The 21308-nt window shown below is 38.1% G+C and overlaps 1 protein-coding gene across 1 annotated transcript in view; it reads right to left on the bottom strand.

Moving 5' to 3' along the window:
- Positions 1-21308, bottom strand: part of KAT6A (lysine acetyltransferase 6A) — a 110808-nt gene that overhangs the window by 43742 nt on the left and 45758 nt on the right. Inside the window, exons 3-7 of the mRNA XM_055080816.1 lie at positions 9693-9801; positions 5662-5777; positions 4746-4827; positions 1886-2021; positions 237-553 (exon numbers count right to left, since the gene is read on the bottom strand). Coding sequence (XP_054936791.1) covers positions 237-553; positions 1886-2021; positions 4746-4827; positions 5662-5777; positions 9693-9801 — 760 coding nt within the window. The remainder of the gene's footprint in view (positions 1-236; positions 554-1885; positions 2022-4745; positions 4828-5661; positions 5778-9692; positions 9802-21308) is intronic.

Below are 21308 nucleotides of genomic sequence, written 5' to 3'. Positions count from 1 at the left end.
AGCATCTTCTTTTGTCTAAAACTCCTACTAGCCGTTCTCCAACTGCATCTCTAGCCTCTAAGTTCCTGCCATAGTTATCACCTGAGTATCACCTACATACATATCTTTAGCACATTCTTACAGTCCAAGACCAATTAATTTTTAATAATCAAATATAAATCTACTCCAGATAACTACTGTTATTCCAAATAACACACTTTGGAACACTTTTTGTTTCTAAGTGAACGAACTTTCACCTGTGGGCCAATCTGAAGTGCTTGACTTTCTGTTGCCCTTTTTCCTGACTCTATATTGCTCAGAGTAGTCCACCACTTCCCCTCGAGGTTTCCGCCCGTCAGGGGAAGGGGTAAAGAATTTGGTAAGGCCATCGATGAGCCCTTTGGTTTTCTTATTGAACTTCAAGGGGACGCTGCCATCTCTGCAGAAGTCCAAGCCATCTATTTGCTCTAGATATCCGTCTTCTGATGACGATGCTGACTGGCTGGAGAGAGTGATTTTACGTTTCCGACCCCTCCCAGGGCCTGTTCGAACTTTGCTGAAGGGACCTTTTGACCTAAAGAATCAAACAGGGAAAAGGGAAACTATTAAAAAGAAATCTTTATATGGTTTCTATTTAATATATAACACACAGTAAATAACCTATAACTATATTTTAAAAATCTATATTGTTCAGAATATTCCATAAACTGTAAATATTATATGACTAAAAAGCAATGTTATTAGAAACATCTATTTCTGGGAAGCCTATTCATTTTATAGTGAAAAGAATCCTAGGCCAGGAGTCAGAGGGCATATCTGAGCCATAATTCTGCCACTTACTAGCTGCACATCTTGGACAAATCACATTGTCTTTAAACAACAGTGTCTTCATCTATACAGTGAGAGTTGTACCAGAGAAAAACTAAGACCTTTCCAGGTATGAAGTCCAAGGATCTCTGCACCAACTCAGAGTTATACTCTTACCTCTAAACATAAGGATGGGTTACTCTCTGCAAGTCAGGAATCAAAAGATCTTTTTACAGGAAAGTTAAAGCGTGATTTAAGATTTAAAATATGAACTACAATACTGGTTCTATGTATTTCAAGCTGCTAATGCCCACTCATTTCAGCTATACCACCTTCATCTTAAGTGTACAAAGGGTGGGTAAATTTTGTGAGAGGCTGACAGGCCTAAAGATAGTTTACATATCATCAAAGGTGAATTACTGTAGAGATACTCCAAAGAAAAGAGAAAATTAGCTACTTAATCTTGCCCCACCTCCTCCAGACCTAGCCCAGTTTTCTAGTCCACAAGAGATAATTATATCCCTGATTTCTGCTAACAGATGAAAATTTACATTATTTTACTTCAGGACACAGAAATGGGACTTAGCTATGACCTCAACAGAAGAAGCTTTCCAGCAATCTGTACATATAACAGAAATAAACTACTGAGATTACATCAAGAGAAGAATCTGTGAAATGCTTCAATAACGTAATTTTTTCCTCCTTGTTTTTTAGGTAAAAGAAGCAATCTAAGGTAACGGTCTAGAGCCAGACCTTGGGGCCAGCCTATTGGGGTTTTAAACTCAGTTGAACACTTACTGCCAACTATGCAAGTTAATCGTTCTAGACTGCAGTTTCCTCCTTTGAAAAAGGAGAGTACCAACAGTACCTACTTCACTGGGCTGGTGGGAAAATTAAATGATTTAACACACGTCAGGCACTTAGAACAGTGAGTGCCTTGGCACTTTATTAAGGACTCAGTAAGAGTTAGCCATTATTATTACATAAAAGTGGCAGCTGTGACAACTGCGTGTCTTTTCGCAGAGCAAACAAGTGAACCCTGTGCTACAGAGAAGACCCTACGCTCTTCTCCCCTCACCTTGCCACAAGTACAACTTACACCGTGTTTTGTTTCTTTAACCTGTTTTTTGGACGTCCTATTGGATTAGCATAGCGCCGTTTTATCTGTGCCGCCTTCTTCTGTAGAAGTTTTCGTCCTTTTTTCCTAGGTCGACATATCTGACATATCCACATGCCTATAAAGAAAGAAAATTCCACATAAAAGCACAATGGACATAAATACACTGAAAGAGTTCAGATACTCCAAGCCAGGAGTTCTTAACCTCTTTCAGGTCAAGGACTCTCATTTGAAAATCTGATAAAAGACCCCCAGAAAAATAAACATGAAAACATACACACACAAAATTCTACAAACAACTGGAAGAGACTCACAAATATCCTGAAGGCCACACATGGCTGAAGTCCACTGATCCTCACTTTATACCCAGAACCCACATACGGGCTTCTAATTACTGTTCTGCAAGAAAAGAAGCCCCATAGAGGAATGGCTGAGTCCAGGACTGGAGCTGGGAAAATACAAGATAACCTGGAACAGCTTGTGGTGCCAGGAAATAAAGAAGTGCTCAACAGATGATGAAGGCATGTGAAAAGGACCCAGAAGCCAACATGAAGGAACTCCCAACAGCCAGATCTGGGTCAATCCAGAAAAAAAGGAATAATCACAGCAATGGACTATAAGCCATAGAATAAAATAAATATCCATGAGTCCATAACGATTTGAATAGCTGAATAAATAAATAAGTGGGAGAAAGGGATCACTCTTTCTTTTTCTTTTTTTGGTGTTTTTTTTGGTTTGTTTTTACACGTCCATTTATTAAACAAGAACTCCTTCATGACAATTTAATACAGTATTTATTAACGATTAGTGTTGAGAAAATTACTTCCCCCTACATACAAAAATACAGATTTGAACACTATGAAAACAAATCAGGACAAGTACCGTGAAAAATTGGTTCTTCAAAAGAAATAAAGGGGGAAAACTGAGGGCAGCACGAGGCTTTGTCTGCTGTCAGGGACAAACCAACAGGAGCAAAAGCTTTGGGGTCCCCAAACCACTCCAAATGCATAGAGTCAAACCCGGGAGCCCGTGGGAGCCAGGTGGTGCCCACCCCAGGGCATCCATATCGGCTTCAGAAGCCAGGATGGGAGCTCTGACAGCAAAAACCAAAGTTTGCCAAACGGGCATCACCTCAGATCATCCCACAGCTGGGGATCACTCTTTCTTATAGCAGAATTACAGTTAGTAAATGTAGAAGAAATGATGGAAATAGAAAAATCATCACTATGTAGAGAAACACCACAGTAAAAAATGGTGCATGCACGAATCAATGACTGATGCTAAAGGAGATACAAAGCAGAAAAAGAGTAACTTTAAGGTGTCTGTCAAGTTTCTCCACTATAATCAAGTGATCCAAGTTAACACCACTAGTTATAAGACACACCAGTATAATATACCCCTGTTATGATACACTAAGAGGGCACAACATCACTTCTCTAGTATTCTTGTCAAACTGCATAGCCTCAATCTAATCACGATAAAGCAAGAGACAAACCCAAAACGAAGGACTTTCTACAAAATACTTGGCCAGTATTCTTCAAAAGTGTCAAGGTCAGGAAAGACAAAATCTGAGGAATTGACTGGAAGAGAGTAAGGAAATATGACAACTAAATGTAATGTGACATCCTGGATTGGATTCTCAGGACCAGAAATTCAAATAAGGTCTGTAGATTAATCACATCAGATCAATGTTAGTTTCCTGGTTTCAATAACTGTAAGATGTTAACATTAGGGGAAGCTGAGTCAAGGGTACAATGAGAACTCTCTGTATTATTTGTACTACGTTTCTGTAAATCTGAAATTATTTCAAAATAAAATGTTGCCTGCTTTAAGCTTCCATAAAACTTCTTTTGTAGGCATTAAACACACAGGAATGAAGTCCTAAGAAAACCTTTACTATCTTGAAGGATTCTCAGAAGGCCTTTTGTCCACATTTCAAGTAAATGGAAGAGGCAGGAAATGGGGGATACTTATTCTTCCAATACATATAAATGTAGGCTCTTCAAAAGGTGACAATCAATAGTGGCACAAAGGGACTCAAGTAAAATCCTAAAGTGGAATAACTTGACTATAACTAAGGTTGAGTCCCTTTCCATCAACAGGAAAAATTTCTTCAAACAGACACATCAAGTATCCCATAAGCATTTTACTTAAGAAACCTATAAATCACAAAATCCGAGTTGAAAATGGAATTTGTGGTAAGACAAAGCAGGGAAGACTAATGAATTTTTTTTAAAAAAAAACTATAAGCATACGACAAGATGGAAATCCAACCAAAAGGCAACTGTATCCCAACTAAATACCTTTCAAGGAACAGGAGTCAAAAGAATAGAATAACATTATTAAGCTGTATGCTTCTGATTTGGGCACCTGTTGTTTGCAAAATGTTATAAAATTTTTAAGGTTTTCGATAAGTCAGAGGCCCTAATAGCTTTAGGCCCCTCAAAAGTGATGAGCTGTGATATAATCAACATGACCTAATACAATTTCACTTCTTCCTTTCAAGAAATAGATATTTCAAACTATTACATAAGGCAAGTATTTTGCCCTCTAGCTATAGAGCTGGCAAAAAATTATAAATGAACACCTTCATCCTCCATGGATACTTAAATAATGAAAACAGAGGAAACTAATAATAAAGCCACACCACATAAGAATGTTAGGATGCCTAAAGAGAAAGACTATCCCCACCTTTAGGGTGACTGCTCGCTCTCTTCCTACTTATACAACACCGAATAGAAAGATGCAAACTATTCTCTCATCTTAACAAAGCAGATTGAAAAGCGCTTTCACTAACCTGCCCTTTTATATTGCCAGGCTGATTTCAGAAAGTATTTCTTACCTTTTGGCATCCGGGTGAGTGGCGGATCACAACACTCCATGTGAAAACCTCGGTCACAGGAATCACAAAAGAGCATGTTATCCTAAAGCAGAAAAAGAACAGTTTGGTTCAACCTTGCGAAACATGTCAGGATCATGACTTCATGAAACCTAGGAAGCTCCTTTCCATAAAGAAGATGAGTTACCATAATAATAAAAGTTCCCGGGGCTTCCCTGGTGGCGCAGCGGTTGCGCGTCCGCCTGCCGATGCAGGGGAACCGGGTTCGCGCCCCGTTCTGGGAGGATCCCACATGCCGCGGAGCGGCTGGGCCCGTGAGCCATGGCCGCTGAGCCTCCGGAGCCTGTGCTCCGCAGCGGGAGAGGCCACAGCAGAGGGAGGCCCGCTTACCACAAAAAAAAAAAAAAAATAAAAAAAAAAAAAATAATAATAATAATAAAAGTTCCCTTAATTTGTATTAGTTGAGTAAACGGACAGTCTGAGTTAGCAAAAAGTTTTGCTTCATCCATCTTTAATAAAGAACTAAAGTTTCATTACTTTTAAGTTTATCCAGTAGCCAGATACAAGCTAACTTTAGTCTGTTTTAATAAAAGAAGAGAAACAGATGACTGTAATTAATATAACTGACCATCCCTAAATGAACACCTCCATATTACTCAAACAAATTTCACGAGTATTTCTTTAAAGTAGCTAGTCTCTCTGCAAACATACAATTAAGGTGCTTTAGAAACTACCTAGAAATCATCCAAGTGGCAATGAGCAAGTATTCTAAACTAATGATGTGTAACTTGAAGGAGCTACTGTTCTAAATTCTGCTGGACCAAGTGACTGAAAATAACCAACCATACTTAGAGGAAAATGCCAGTTGTACGTTCTACTTCTAAATGAAATATTCACATTGGAAGACGAAGATACTCACTGCATTTTTGCCTTGATCTCGACAGGAGCTGCACGTTTTACACTCGATGCACTGCCACCGTAAGGCCTTCACTCTAACCGTTAGCTCGGGGGAAAACTTTAAACAGGATGGATGACCTAATAAGGGGAAAGTTCGCAAATGAAACAATCAAGAATCATTTTGTAACTGTATTAAAGGAATGAGGTAGAAAAAGGCAATTTTCTTAAATCAAAACATCAAGGAAAACAAGAAGCCCCTGGAAGCTTGCCACACATGCCTCATCAGGACTGGGCACTCAATTCAGTTTTATGCATGCTAAATACATCACCCTCCCCAATTTGATTATAAAAAACTTGACAAACTCCAAACTTTATTAAGCCTGCATTAATTAAAGCACTATGTGTGTACACATGCTCCCATGCATACAAATACAAAACATGCCTGGGCCATTTCTGGAAGAGTAACACAAAAACTGTTTACAACTGTAACATCCTAGGATATAGAGCTATAAATATTTTGCAGGAAAAGGATTTTACATTTTACTTTATACCCTTCTGTGCTCTCATTTTTTTTTTTTTTTTTTTTTTTTTTTGTGTTACGCGGGCCTCTGACTGTTGTGGTCTCTCCCGTTGCGGGGCACAGGCTCCGGACGCGCAGGCTCAGCCGCCATGGCTCACGGGCCCAGCCGCTCCGCGGCATGTGGCATCTTCCCGGACCGGGGCACAAAGCCGTGTCCCCTGCATCGGCAGGCGGATTCTCAACCACTGCGCCACCAGGGAAGCCCTGTGCTCTCATTTTTAAAACAATAACGTGTTACTTTTATAACTAAAAAATATATTTTTAAAATCCCATCATTTAAAAGTGAGTTATGTGCTCATGATTTAAGGCACTCAAGCTAAAACTAAAACCTAAGCAATATTTCTATTGTGATCAAAATTAATAGTAACAGAAAAAAATGTTTCCTCTCCCAAAAGTTAGTATCAGTTTGATTCTCAAAAACTTAGGGTAGCCAATTTGCTCTTAACTCTGAAAAGATTTGTCCCTTTCCTCTAAAAATTGGTTATGTTTATTTTTCTTCAGTGAGAGAAAGGGTTGGTTAAATTATCTTCTCTCCTCCCTCTTCTATCCCTAAATAATTTTCTCTTTTAAGAGATGATAAGAAATTTATCATCAAAACATCACTAACATCCAAGGAAAATGGAAGAGGTGTAAAAAACCTCACCCATAATCTCATCATCCTAGAATAGCCATTTCCGTGTCCTACTCTTCCTTTGTAAACTAACCAAAGCCCTTGCATGGTTTTAATGACAGAATATATATGGCTTTGTTTTGCTTTTCTTCATTATTTTATTCAAGCAAACTTTATATTTACATTCCTTAAACTGATTATATTCCACTGACTTGACACACTATAACCTACCTGACCATTTCCCTGTTGCAAATATTTAGACAATTACCCATAACAGTTATTAGATCACTAAAGTGAATTATTTCATGATGATAGATTCTTTCCTTCTTTTAAGTTAATTCCTGAGAATAAATTCCTGAAAGAGGAGATGGTGAGTGAGATGAAATAAACATTGCTATAGCTTGAGAGGTAGACTTGCACTGCCAAAACATGCTTCAAATCCCATGATATAATACCCAGTGCCACCAGCAAAGCACAAATATTTTACCACAATTTTATCAGCTCCAGTTTCGGCTCTCTTATATTTCGAGCTCTATAAAAGCTATAAAGTAACACTTCGCTGCTGCTTTGGTGTGCGTTCCTATTATTATTTGGGTAGAACGTTTTTCACATGCTCAACTCTTAACTTTCTCTTGTGTGAACTGCCTATTCATAGGCTCTGCCCCCAGACTTCACGTTTAGAAATGTAAGCACGCGCTCTATACTTTAGAGCTTTTGGCCCCTTGCCATATTTAATGCAATTATTTTTCTCAAACAATTCTTGCTTTTTAAAATTTGGGGTATTTTAGTTCTCAATTTGAAAAATTCCAAATTTCGTATACTTGACCATGTCCATATTTTCTTCCTTGGTTATTCTGATAGCCAAGCTCCAAGCAGCCCTCCTGGCAACAACACCAGTTCACGCCCTTGTGTAGTTCTCTCCCACACCAAACAGGATACTGCTGAAATGACAGCATGACTTCTTAGGTAAGTATAAGAGATGCTGCCAATTCCACCTTGCTCTTTCTCTCAGATACCTGCTTAGGGGAATCAGCCGCCACCTGTGGACACTCATGCAGCCCTATGGAAAGGTCCACAGGGCAAAGAGCTGAGGCTTCCTGTCAACAGGCAGCATTAACTTGCCAGCCAGGTAAATGAGTCACCATGAAAGCCTTCAGATGACACAAGCACAGGACCTGCAATCTTAATTGCAACCTCATGAAAGATCCCAAATCAAAACCACCCAGATAAGCCACTCCCTAATTCCTGACCCAAAGAAACAACATGAAATAAACAATGTTTGTTGTTGCTTTTAGCTGCTAAGTTTTGTAGTAATTTATTTCTATAGCAATGGTAACTAATAGTTATTTATCTTCCTAGTTCTTTAAAAGTCCCCTCTACAGTAAGATTTTCAAAGTACGCTATTCCCTATCTTACAGAAACTCCAAGACCACCTCAAATATAATGCTTCTTGGAAGGCAGGGCTATAACAGAACCCTCTCCCTGCTCCCATTTCATTCCTACCTCACCTAAAGCAGATTCATTTTTATCTGTTTTATATATTTGAGTTCTCATAAGATTTCTTAAGGGTTCCATTACTAAAATAGTTTGGAAATCACTGTATTGTATGACATGTCACTATATTTTTGTCTAACCTTTTATGATTTTATGGTTTATATTTAACTGTGAAACCCACCCAGAATTCAGTTTGGTTTGTGGTATTATGCTGGATATGGTCACCACTACTCAAGATCTCTTCCCACCTCCTTCTAATGCCTTCTATACATAAAAACCGAAAAGCTGAAGACTATATTTCCCAGACTCTCTTGCAGTTAGGCTCTAGATACGAATTAAATTCTACCAATGGGATGTGTTTGAGTGACTTCTGAAAAGTAGTAATGAAGCAAAGACCATCTTCTTCCTGATACTGTTTTCTAATGAAAAGTTACGAAAACACCAGTGTCTACTCTCCACCTTCATGGCTATCCAGAAGCAGTTGTGACGATGGCCGAATTCAGCATTTCAGCACCAGCTACAGAACTCAACGGTTCTGCAGTACTTCCCACTTCCACCTCTTCCAGATGGAGGCAGATGCAGTGGCCCCCTGGTGGGCCAGTTCTGCAACGTCCCAGGAATCAGTCCTTGAGGCCCAGTCCAGAGCTTGCCTCTTCAGCCCTTCCAACGATCTCACAAAAACCTGATTCTAGTATTAAATTCCTCTCCCCTTGAAGTATGTAGTGTGTTTTCTGCTTTCTGGACTAAATCCTATTTGTCACTGGTATAAAACACTGACTATTAAGCCAATGATTAAAGATACTGCAAAGCCTCGTAAGTTCTTAAAATGCACACCAAGACTATCTCTGGAATTGACAAATTAGGAGACTCTTCGCAAAACCTTTTTTAGAGCCCAGAGTTTCACACAGCTCACTAAATTGCAGTGTCAACACTCTATTTCCCAATGTGACATATGTAAGTTTCTATCAAGAAAAACAAATCTGTTATCATCCTGGTTCTATTCATGAAGACTGAGGCATAAATCAAGAAAGATAAGTAGTGATTATTAAAGAAACCAGTAATAACTTCTAACTGATTGCTGTGATTTGAACAGATGTTTGATAGTGAAATATAAAGACCAACAGAAAAAAATAAGTCTATGGAAAGCTTTTTATAAAAACAACAATAACAGCTGAGGCCTGATTTAACTTAACTGAATAAAACATTTCAACTACACACTTGAATCCCTCCCTCACCTAGAAGCTCATCTCAGGTACCTAAAACCGGAATCAAATTAAAATGTTCCTTTCTGAAGGACCAAGGGTACAAACTCCAGTCAAACATCTTCTCGCCTGAGGGCACCTGTCACAAGGACACAAGGGCTACATACCACTGTTGCCGCAGTCTGCACAGGAGATTAGTTCCTCTGGCTTCTTTTCTCGGTTTTGGTCTTTTGTGCCAAGACAGAAACTACAGATGGGGATTGGTTCAGCAACTGGCTGTAAAAAAAAACACAATTCACTCAGGTACTGGGGCTTTTTTTTAGTATAAAGACATTACAATTACAGTTGTAAATTCCTTCGAGAGTTACAGGTAACTTTAGGACAAATGTATCCCCCTCCTAAATTTCCAACGAAGCAGGTGAGTTTTTACCAAGCTGCTTTGGCTGGGCCTTTACAAACGGTCCCCGTAGTGACAAGTTTGGTCCAAAAAAATCATATCCCAATCATGTTGGTCACTTAGAAACTAAATGATACAGTGTGGATTAGGCAAAGCAAATCCATTACCTAAGCTTGAAAAATTCAACTGAATTAAGCACAAGAAATCATAGTATCAACCCTTAAAAAGGCATGTAATGTAGGAGAAAAATAAGATGTTTAATAAGCATAATGAAAAGTAAGAGCTCTGTACAAACGGGAAAGATAAATTCCGACTGTGGTTTGGAGGAGAAGGGTTGAACGAGGAAGATAACACATATTAAGTGCCAGTACTTAATACATGTGTGTTATGGTATCTTAAGAAGCTTGTCCAAGGACAACAGATAGTAATTGTTAAAAGCAGGTTTAAATCTAGGTCTCTAGGTTCCTCCACAGCACTGGATGGAGAGAAAGGCAATACAGGTAGTATAAACAAGGTGAACTTCGGTTTGCAGTCTGCCAAGGCTAGTGCTTAAAGGATGTGGCTTCTGTGATAAGCAGAGGGAGGAAGACTAGACCAGTTCTTTAAGATTGCCACTGAATGTCTTATAAAGAAGTGGGACTTTATCCTGAAGAAAAGACGAACAGGTTACTGAACCAAGAGATGATCAACTGTATATGTGACAAAAATAATTCCAGTAGCAATAACAAACTGGGGAAAACCTAAAGATAGGTAGAACATTTAAACAGTGATTGCAATAGTCTGGTGAAGACAAGGTAAGAACCTGAACCAAAGCTAAGGGAATGGAATAGGAAAACATAGCTATGGACTCAGAAACCAGCTAGTTGTGGAAGTGATAGAAAAGGAATTAAACATGACTAACTTAACTGAAAAGATGGTGATGTCGTCAACTGTGAAAGGTGAGTCATTTTAAAGAAGAAAACCAGGAGGAAAGCAAAGGGATGATGAATCTGATTTCAGGTGTGTTTAGTTGGAGGTACTCTCAGTCACCTCTCAACTACTTATGCTAAGCATTGTGCAGGACAGTGATACAAACCCCTCAAGATGCTTTTAGTCTACAGGGGAGAACAGATGTTTGCAGGTACCATGATAGGGAAACAAAGGAAGAAGTGATCAAGTAGGGAAAAGTGGTATCAGGGAAAGGCTTCACAGAGGTATTTGACAGGCAGGCATACCTGAAGGGGATGTTCAAAGAAAATATAGAATCATACAGAATTGGATTTGGGAGTTGGGAGGTATGAGCTTAGTTTGGGATTTAATGAGCTTAAAATGCCTAAGAAACATCAAAGGGGCAATGCCCATGGATCTGGAGTTCAAGAGAAAAGGTGGTCTGGAAATAAAAATCTGGAAGTCATAGACAGTCAGCCCTCCATATCCGCAGGTTCCACATCCTTGAATTCAACCAACCGTGGATCCTAATCAGTTGACTCTGGAACCCGGAACCTGCAGATACCTTGAGGGCTGACTGCACATACAAAATGGCAGTAAGGCCATCAGAGTTGACGAGTTCTCCCATGGAGAACAGGTGGAAAAAAGAAAGCCAAGGTCAGAACATCAAAATTTACAGGACTGGCAGAGGAAAAAGCCTGAAAAGGAAATAAACTAGTCAGAGAGTTGGATGGTACATCAACGTAAAAATGTCCAACACAAGCAAACTAACAGTAGTGCTCAGCCAAGAGATGAAATGAGAGATGAACAGCAGAAAGCTGTCTTAATAACTGTGCCTGTGGTAAAGACAACCACATCCTTTCTTTAAAAAGAAATATGAAAAGGAACCAGGGAATAAAGTCAGGAAAGACTTCATCCAGGAGTAGAAACTTGAAGTAACCTCTAAAGAAGGCAGAAGCAAGGTCATGAGGCTTAAGCTTTATGCTGTAGCCTCTAAGTACCACGAGAAGATTTTAACAGAGGAATGATATGAGTAAGATTTGAGGTTTAGAAAAGTCACTCTGTACGTGGTTGAAAGTGGACGGGAAGGGATATGATCTATGATCCAGGCCCTGAGTAACAAGGGCCTGCATTAAGGCACTAATGAAAGGACTGGAGAAGAGACAAAAGAGGTATTTAAAGGTATAACTGGCAGGAACTGCTGGCTAATTGATTTGGGGTAGGGAACACAGTAAGAAGGACACAAGACTAGAAAGACACCATTAAAGAAGTGAAGAGGTAAGCCACAGAATGGAAGATATTAACTCACAATTAACCAACAAATGTTCATATCCAGTACTGTATATACAAAGAACTCTTACATGTCAATAAGGAAAAGACAGACAGAAGACTTCAACAGGTACTTTACAACAGAAAATACATATGTAATATACAAGTGGCCAATAAACATAAGATGCTCAACCTCACTAGCCATCAAGGAAGCAGATCTTCAAGGATGGCTAAAATTACGAAGACTGGCAATAGTAAGTATTGGTAAGAAAGTGGAACAAAAGAAACTCTCTTACACTGCTGCTAGGAATATAAATTGACAAAACCACTCTGAAAACTACTAAAAATAAACACAGCATGCCATATGATCTGCACTTCCACTCCTGGCTATATACCCAAATGAAGTACATACACACAATATATAATAAAGCATACACAAAAATGAGCAGAGCAGCATTATTCATAACACCAAAATCTACTCAAGTAAAAACTACCCAAATAACTATCAATGAACGGTTTACACAAATAAATTATGCTATATCCATACAGTAGAATATTAAACAGTAATGAAAATAAATTAGTCAACAACATATCACAAACAACAGCGAATGAAAGAAAAGACCCAGAAGAATACATAATATATCATTTTATTTATATAAAGTTCAAATATAGTTCTATATTATTATAAGTCAGGATAGTGATTACCTTTAGGGAGAAAGGAAGAGGTAATGAATTGGAGAGGGACTTCTGAGGTATAAATAATGTTACTTTTCTTGACCTGGATGATGGTTTCATGGATCTTAATTAGGAATTAAGGCATACACTTACAATCTGTGTACTTTTCTGAATATATATTTTATTTAGAAAGTTAAATTTAATTATGAACATCTATTGAGTAGGACGGTGTACCTCTGGAATATTCTGAAAGAAATACCGATGGTGATTTAAACAGTGAAGTTTGGAACTTAGAAAAGAGGCTAGAGATAGATTTAAAAGACATGAGCGTGCAGGTGATAACTGACAATGCCCAGTGAGAGGGTGGAGGTAAGTGGAGTGGGTGGAAGGGGTAGAGAGTAAAGGGAGGGGAGTGGAGAAGTGAGACGAAGTCGGGATAGAAGAGCAGCAACATTTAGAAGCAACAGAGGAAAAGCAGGCCAGGAAGGACCAAGACAAAAACAGAACCAAGAGAAGTGATGACACAAGAATTTCAAGAAGCAGAGAGCAATCAAAAATCAATGTTGGGAAGATAAAGTAACTACTGGATTCTACAACTGAGAAATAGCTGGAGACCTCACTAGGAGAGAGTCCTGCTCAGTGACAGGATAAGAACTGAAGTCATAGGAACCAACAAGCTGCCATGCAGGGACAGAGAGTAGACAGGAGACAGCTAAAAGGAAATGACAAAGGGTTTTGATGTGTTCTAGTTATTTCAAATGAGAAAGACTAAACCTATTTAAATGTGGAAGAGAAGACACACATGGTCAAAGAGATTCAAGAAACAAGAAATAACAGGAACACATTATGTAGTAAGGATTAGAGCTACACTGTTCAATATGGCAAGCACTACAACATGTGGCTATTTAAATTTACAATAAAACTAATTTAATCCCTCAGTCATACTAGCTACATTTAAATTGCCCAAGCGTCACATGTGGCTACTGACGACAGTTTTGGACAGCAAAAATATAGAACTATTTCATCATTACACAAAGTTCTACTGGAAAACACTGGCTTAGAAAAGAGGGTGCATGTGTAAGCACAGGCAAAGGGACCGGCCTTGGCAGACAGAACGGTGTGGATGCGCGTCCTGCTTGTAGGCGGGATGGCGGGAACGGGGAAGAGTCGAGGGCGCTCACCTCCAATAGCCTCGTTATTTCTGGAAAATAGGAAATAAAATCACCTGCTACAAGTGGGACAGGGATTGGCTAGACAGACCATGAGAAAGTGATAACTGACAGAGAAAACTGAGGTGAGACTGGCTGGGTTTAAGAACAGAGATAAAAACAACAGAAAAAACCTCCTATCAAAATGGAAATGGACACACATTCCTCAGGCAAGACAGAATTAGCAAAGTATGTATTAACATAGAATAAATTTGAAATACAGAAGAGAAAAGCTGATGGAATCCCTGCAAAGTGGCCTCTATATTTTCACTAAAATAGAAGGCTATGTTTTTGCTTAAGGAGTAGATAGGTATGGGTTTGGGCATTTACAGAGAGCAGAAAAGTCTGAAAATCTGTGTGGAAAGTGACAGGGAATCACTTTGTGATGGAAAATAAAACTGTCAATCAGCCCTAACCACAAAGCTAAGACAGGAGAGAATCAATTTGTGGTATTTCCAATCAAGACAGTTGTACAACTTTCCTGAACACCTCTGAAGCCTTGGACTCACAAAATCAGAGCACTGTAGATTGACAAGATAAGCTAAAGGGTGGGAATTCCCCAGAATGCAAATGCAAATATTTCTACAATAGTGGGCCACAAAGTTAAGGCTGGACATCATAAGCAGAACAGGGCCTGACAAACTGAAAGTTTGAGTTAAGGACCCATAGGAATCCTGATCAAATGGAAATAAGGTCCAGTAGAAAGTAAAAGAAACAGAAAAGTAGAAAGACTAAAGATTGTGGTTAGCAGAGCAATGTTAGAGTTTCTGATTTCCTGCGTATGAAGTTCTTGCTAATAAAGAAAACCCCAAATGGCAAATGTGCATGAATTCTTCAACATTTAGTAAACACTATTCTAGACAATTGAGGGTACAATGGTGAAAAAGACAAAGCTCCCACTTTCAAAGAGTTTTACATTCCAGTTGAAAGCAGAAGAAAGTAAAATTGAAGACAATAAAAGAAGTCAAAAAGCTGGGAAAGCATGATCTTAGAAGAATCATATACATGTGTTCAACTCAGCAAAAATGATGACTGTGCCCAAGATAGGAAAGTTTTGCAAAAACTTTTTTAAGTTTCAGAGAAAAGAATATTGGTAAATGACAGCTCTCGCCGCCACCCACCCACGCACACACACACAATCAGAGCTCATGGTGGGAGGAACTTCATGTCAGAACTTGTTCAATAAGAGGACAACAATCATCTGAGAAGTGGTAAAGATCAAGGACTGTGTATCGACTTGTATTCTTGGGTCTCTCCCTACCCACCCTCTTTTTAAAATAGGGATAAGAGTATGGAAAAGTAGCTCCACTAGGAAGACACGGACACGGTCCAATGTAAGGATCTGCTACTGGTAGACTAGTGGTTCCACTTTCACATAAAATGCAGTGTATCACTTCAGCAGTCTGGCTAAAAAAGAAACAAAGCTGGGTTCAGATAAAGAATCCTGTACAACCTGCAATCTTAGAGCTGGAGAAACCTATGTTACAATAAGAAGCTACAGGGCAGAGCAGGAACAGTATCATAATTCAAATTTAGTTACCATAATTAACAGATATTAAGTTAATCTGCTGCTACTTCTGAGCGATAGATTAGATCATACTTAAGGAAGCAAACATGCAAGGATGAAGAAAAGAGGAAGTCTGAGAAACAAATTGTTATTCTTCAGTATAGGAAATGTAGTCTTAAAAAAGTAAAACTATTCAGTAATCTGTGTCTTCAAGCATGTATCTTTGTCATCTAGAACCAGACAATAAAGTTCTTAATGGCAGAAATGTTATTTAAAATCATACCTAAGAAATCTTTACCAAAACTATCCCCATATGTTCCTGTATGTTCCCTGTAACATTACTGCCGTTATTATTTTTAATATATGATCACTGCTCCATATTACTAGATTTTGTCTACCTCAAACAAAATAACTGAGTTCATTCAAGTCTTTCATTAAAGTTGGGGGAAAGGGGTGGGCAGTGATTTAGACATACTGGCTGCATGGTTAACTTGGAGCTGTGCAGGCAGTGTAACTCAGTTATTCTGGTACTTACCAAACGACCACAGTCTTAGACCTTGCCTACTCCCTACACAAAACAACTTGATTATTATCAGCAATAAAAAGTTTAAACAGTATTGGTATTTACAGTGTGAAAATAAGACAGGCTGGAAAGCAATTTGTTAAGTCAATTAAAGACACTGGTCCAAACAGACTCAAATTTTATACAGACAGATACTTTTCAGTAACATGGCAGTACAGCCATAATTTCCTTGAACTAAACACTGTACACTGAAGAGGTTTATTCTTTGACATCATAGGACCAAGCATAAAAATAATAAATATTTCAGCTACCAAAACAAAATTGAATCCATAAAGAAATACTATTACCAACAGTGATCGTGATATTTTAACTAATTGATTATTTCAGGGGTTTTTAAAAAAATTATTTTCAGGGCATTTTTTAAGTGCAATTTGGGAAAGAGTTACAGTACTTTGAGGATGAGTCATTTTAGCTGATGAACTAGAAGCAAAAAAGTGGTTTAAATAAATCATCTAGGTTACAAAATAAATCTGAGGTTTTCTGTGTTGATCAAATAGAACTGCTAATCAGTTAACTGTGTGATTTGTTTTAGCATATGCCTAACCATATCGTGAAGTGCGTAAAAAATTACAACTCCAGATCATTCTCATTCCCAAAATATCACTGAGCATGAAAATCAGTGAGAAAAGCTAACACTACATTGTGTTCACTGTAAGATTTGATCCTGAAATGTACTGGGGTAGTGGTATTCATAACATTTTCCAAGTAAAACTCTACCAGCTGATTTCAATTATCCTGTATCACAAAGATAAAATAAGAACAATTGATAATCCATGAGTAAAGTCTTTTAAACTATGTATAGAGATACACGATATGCAATATAATCACTGTTCCCAGAACTGTCCAAAGGTAGTCCTTATATCTGATTGTTCTCATATCTATATAAAGTAAACCTACTCCTACAGCTAATAAAACAAGAAAAAAAATTGTAGCAAATGACTTTACACACCATTAAACACAGAAGCCAGAGTGAGCCTGTTAGAAGGTAAATCAGAGCAGTCGTTTGGTGCCCCAAACTCTCCATCCAGCCCAAGTACTTCCAGCTTAAAGGTCCCATGTGACCTGTACCCCGCCCCCCCGACTCCGCACACAAGCCCACAGTTGGCCTCTCTGATCTAATCTCCTATTGCTCTCTCCCTCTCACTTTCTACTCCAGCCTCCTTGCTTGCTCTTTCTTTACAAGTCAACTGTTCCAGGCCTTTGCATTTGCTTTCCTTCTATCTGGAATGCTCTCCCCTAGATCCTTACGATCTCTACGCAAAAGTCACCTTCTCAGTAAGGCTTTCTGTGGCCACTCCAACACTTCAAAGCAACTCACCAGCTACAATAATTCATAATCCCCTGCCTTGCTTTACTTTTTCTCCTTAACCCTTTTCACTAATTAAAATATTGTGTGTGTATGTGTATCTTATCATTTGTCCGCCACTAAATGTAAACTCCATGAAGGCTCTGATTTCTGTTTGTTGAGGACTGTATTCCTAGTACTAAGAACAGTGCCTAGCATGTAATATGCATTTGAGAAGTGTTGTTCAATACATTAATCAAAGTACCTTGAAAAACTGGTAATAATAAGAAAAACAGTATCTTAGAAAGAACAATGAGTTGGTTATGAGCCTGATAAAGCTATGCACAGCTCAATAATAATCTTAATAATATAAAAAAGCTCTACTGTTTCCAAGTAATGTCACCAAGTGATTTCAGGGCCTTAATAACTGAGTAAGATTTCTGTCACAGCAACCTACTGCCATTCAATTTCTCAAAAGTAGGGGGAGATTTGTGGCAGGAGGCACTTAAATTGTACCCTGTGTCATGGGTTGCCCTAGGCTGCCTTAAGCACCATTGAGATCTCCACAATAATCACTGGATGGCAGCACTGAGGCAAATACACAGTAGATGCTCCCATTAGTAGACAGATAGATGGTTGAGTAGCATTCTGACTTGAGTTTTTGGAAATAACTGACTAAAGAAAGAACAGCAAAAATTTTGCCCAATGATCTCTATTACATGAGGTTACGCCATGAAAGAAAATAAATTTTGGACACAACCATTTAGACAATCTTAAATATAATGACATTTTCTAAATACTGAGATACATCATCTGAGATATTCCCATCTTTATTAAAGTCCAATTTTAATTTTTCCAAGACTTGACGTTAATTTTTTAATCCACTATATACCTTTCACTGTCTTCATTTTCTAATATCTTCTGAAGACCTCAAATCCACCTTTATGTTGTCTCTGTTCTTAAATACTGACATAAAGGCTAATCAAGAATCTGTTTTGTTGCAATTATTTCTTTCAAGACTGACCTGAATGATAAATTCTGCAACTGTGACCACCAGAATTTTCAAGGAAAAAAAACCTGCACTTAGACTGATGATTTCAGAAACCTCTAAGACATCCTGTCACAGGCTATCAGGCAATAAAGATTTGTGACTTCTTAAAAGCTACAAATTCTCGTTTTATGACCACTAGAAATGACTGAGACAAGTTAGCAGAGCCAATGTTAAGAGTCTGAAAGAAGTACGTAATTCATATAAGACTCCCTATAATACTCAAACATGCACTAAGCAATAATAATGGTCGTATCGTTCTTAGATTTAAATACGAAGTATCTATAAAGCATTATAAAAACATTATATAAAAAACTTTATGTTCAACTATAATTGTTGCAACTCATTTTTTTAAAAAATCAAATGAAAAACCACAAAAAGGAAAAATATTGTATGATTCTACTTATATGGGGTACCAAGAGTGGTTAAATTCATACAGACAGAAAGTAGAATAGAGGTCACCAGAAGCTGGGAAGAAGGGGAGAATGGGGAGTCACTGTTTAATGAGTACAGACTTAAGATGATGAAAAAGTTCTGGAAATGGATAGTGGTGATGTCTTTAAAACACTGTGAAGGGAACTCCCTGGTGGTGCAGTGGTTAAGAATCCGCCTGCCAATGCAGGGGACACGGGTTCAATCCCTGGTCCGGGAAGATCCCGCATGCCGCAGAGCAACTAAGCCTGTGCGCCACAACTACTGAGCCTGCACTCTAGAGCCTGCGAGCCACAACTACTGCGCCCACGTGCCACAACTACCGAAGCCCACGCGCCTAGAGCCCGTGCTCCACAACAAGAGAAGCCACTGCAATGAGAAGCCCACGCACCGCTACAAAGAGCAGTCCCCGCTCACTGCAACTAAAGAAAGCCCGTGCACAGCAACAAAGACCCAATGCAGCCATAAATAAATAAATAAATAAACAAATATTTTTAAAAACAAAACACTGTTAATATACTTAATGCCACTGAATTGTACACTAAAAAAATGTTTAAAATAAATTTAATGTAAATTTTACAATAAAAAAAGAACAAAAATATTAAGTGCTATGATTTTTCATATTCTCACAAGTCATATGATTGAAGTAATAAGGTCAAAATTGATAAAGGTGAGAAGCAATTACTATAATTTGTCCTTATCTTGAAAACCTGTATCTTTTAACTGTTCCTGTGGAACCCCTTATTATGTTCACTTTGAGTGCAGTAATTAAGACTTAGAAATATAGTTTTAACTCTCCCCAAAATGAAAATGTTTTTAATTACTAATAACAAATTATGGTTATTAAATTTAACCATTAGGCATTTTATTCTCACTGTACCTACATCGAAGTTGGTTACCTTTTAATCCAATTACATAAAAATAGCTCACCCTTATGCCTTAACAATTTTCTTGTAAAACAAGTCTAAGAATAAAAGTCTATCAAGCACCCGTCTCAAGCTGAAACCTCTTTCTGACCACTGTGTGATCCAGCAAGTTTCTAAACCACCATAAGCTCCTCTCAAATCTACCCACTGAACTTCTCTTCCTTACATTTAACTTTTCCTGAAACTACAGGCCTCACCTACCTCTTTGAATTCTTCTAGTGGTTCAGATCTATTTGTTTATCCTGTTTCTTCTACTTCAATTATAATCAAGTAAAGTAAATTTAACTGCAAATTAACTTTCTTCAATGGATATTTATTTCACACAACTTGAAATTTAAATACTTTTCAGCAGAGATATCATTTATTAGTTAATATCTACTGCTGAAGTACTGTTATGTATAATAAAGCTAAAAGAATGGCTCTATTGTATATAATAAGTACCCAAAGGATAAAGAGGAGGTAAGTCTTAGCTTAGAAAAGATGAAAACTGAACTATTCTTAGGTATGGTATAGTGAAGGAAACCAAACTGTTGCTCAGTGACTGAGAGCACACAGAAAGCAAATATTGCTACCTTTTCAAAATACTATCCAAAGCATAAGAAGTCTGGTAAATACTACTGTTTGGTAAGCACTGTAATGTAACATAAAAATTTGAGAAGACAAAAAAAGAATCAGGACTCACATTTTTAAAGCACTTATAAATGTCAATAAATACAAAACAAAAACCACACAAAATAATCAGAAACCAATTAAATTAGTTTCACTTTTTACATTAACCACTTACACACACAAAAAAAAATTCAGAAGCAAGCCTTCTGAGAGGATGTTTGCACGATTCGTTTTTTCCAATATTAGAAGGGAAGCAAACTGGCCCGTAACAGTTCACCTTAGGAAATGAATGCGTTGTTGGAAGGTGTTTACACTCTGTTGAAAAAGCTGGACATTCTAACATACACTGTCCCTCTTCCAGTCAGGCAAGTCCTCCTCTCGGTTTCACCCAGTTCTTCATTCCTTCACTACCAACGGCCTTGGGTGAACTCATGCTCCTTTCAAATCCTTTCCAACAGCTTAGAATCCAATCTGCCTTCATCTTTTCCAGAAAGACAACCCTAGGTAAGCAGAAATCACCCTACACCTCTTAATTCATCTCGTTAAGTGCCTGTACACAGTATGTACTAAGCACTTGCTGAAATTAAAATACAACAAAATCATGCTTAGCTCCAAATAGGTTTATTAGCTACTTCCTCAAAGCCTTTCCTCCAAGAATCAATAACCTTCAGGGTAGACAGAACTTGGGTAGGATTTAATCTCTTGAAATTCTTCAGTACCACATATGCTATTAAGTACTCTGTGGCTGCTTATTAAACATTCTTTTAGGATAATCTTTTCCTCAAAAGCATACAGTTGTAGAAGATATATAATAATAAAACAACATGAGTGGCCTGGAAAAGAGTCCATTTTCTACTATTTACAGTCTACAATAAGGTAACCTTGCATAATTTTAATCAGTTCCAACATAACCCATT

This window comes from Physeter macrocephalus, chromosome 20 (assembly GCF_002837175.3).
Source record: "Physeter macrocephalus isolate SW-GA chromosome 20, ASM283717v5, whole genome shotgun sequence".
Classification (NCBI taxonomy): domain Eukaryota; kingdom Metazoa; phylum Chordata; class Mammalia; order Artiodactyla; family Physeteridae; genus Physeter; species Physeter macrocephalus.
This window is presented reverse-complemented; position numbering and strand designations above follow the sequence as displayed.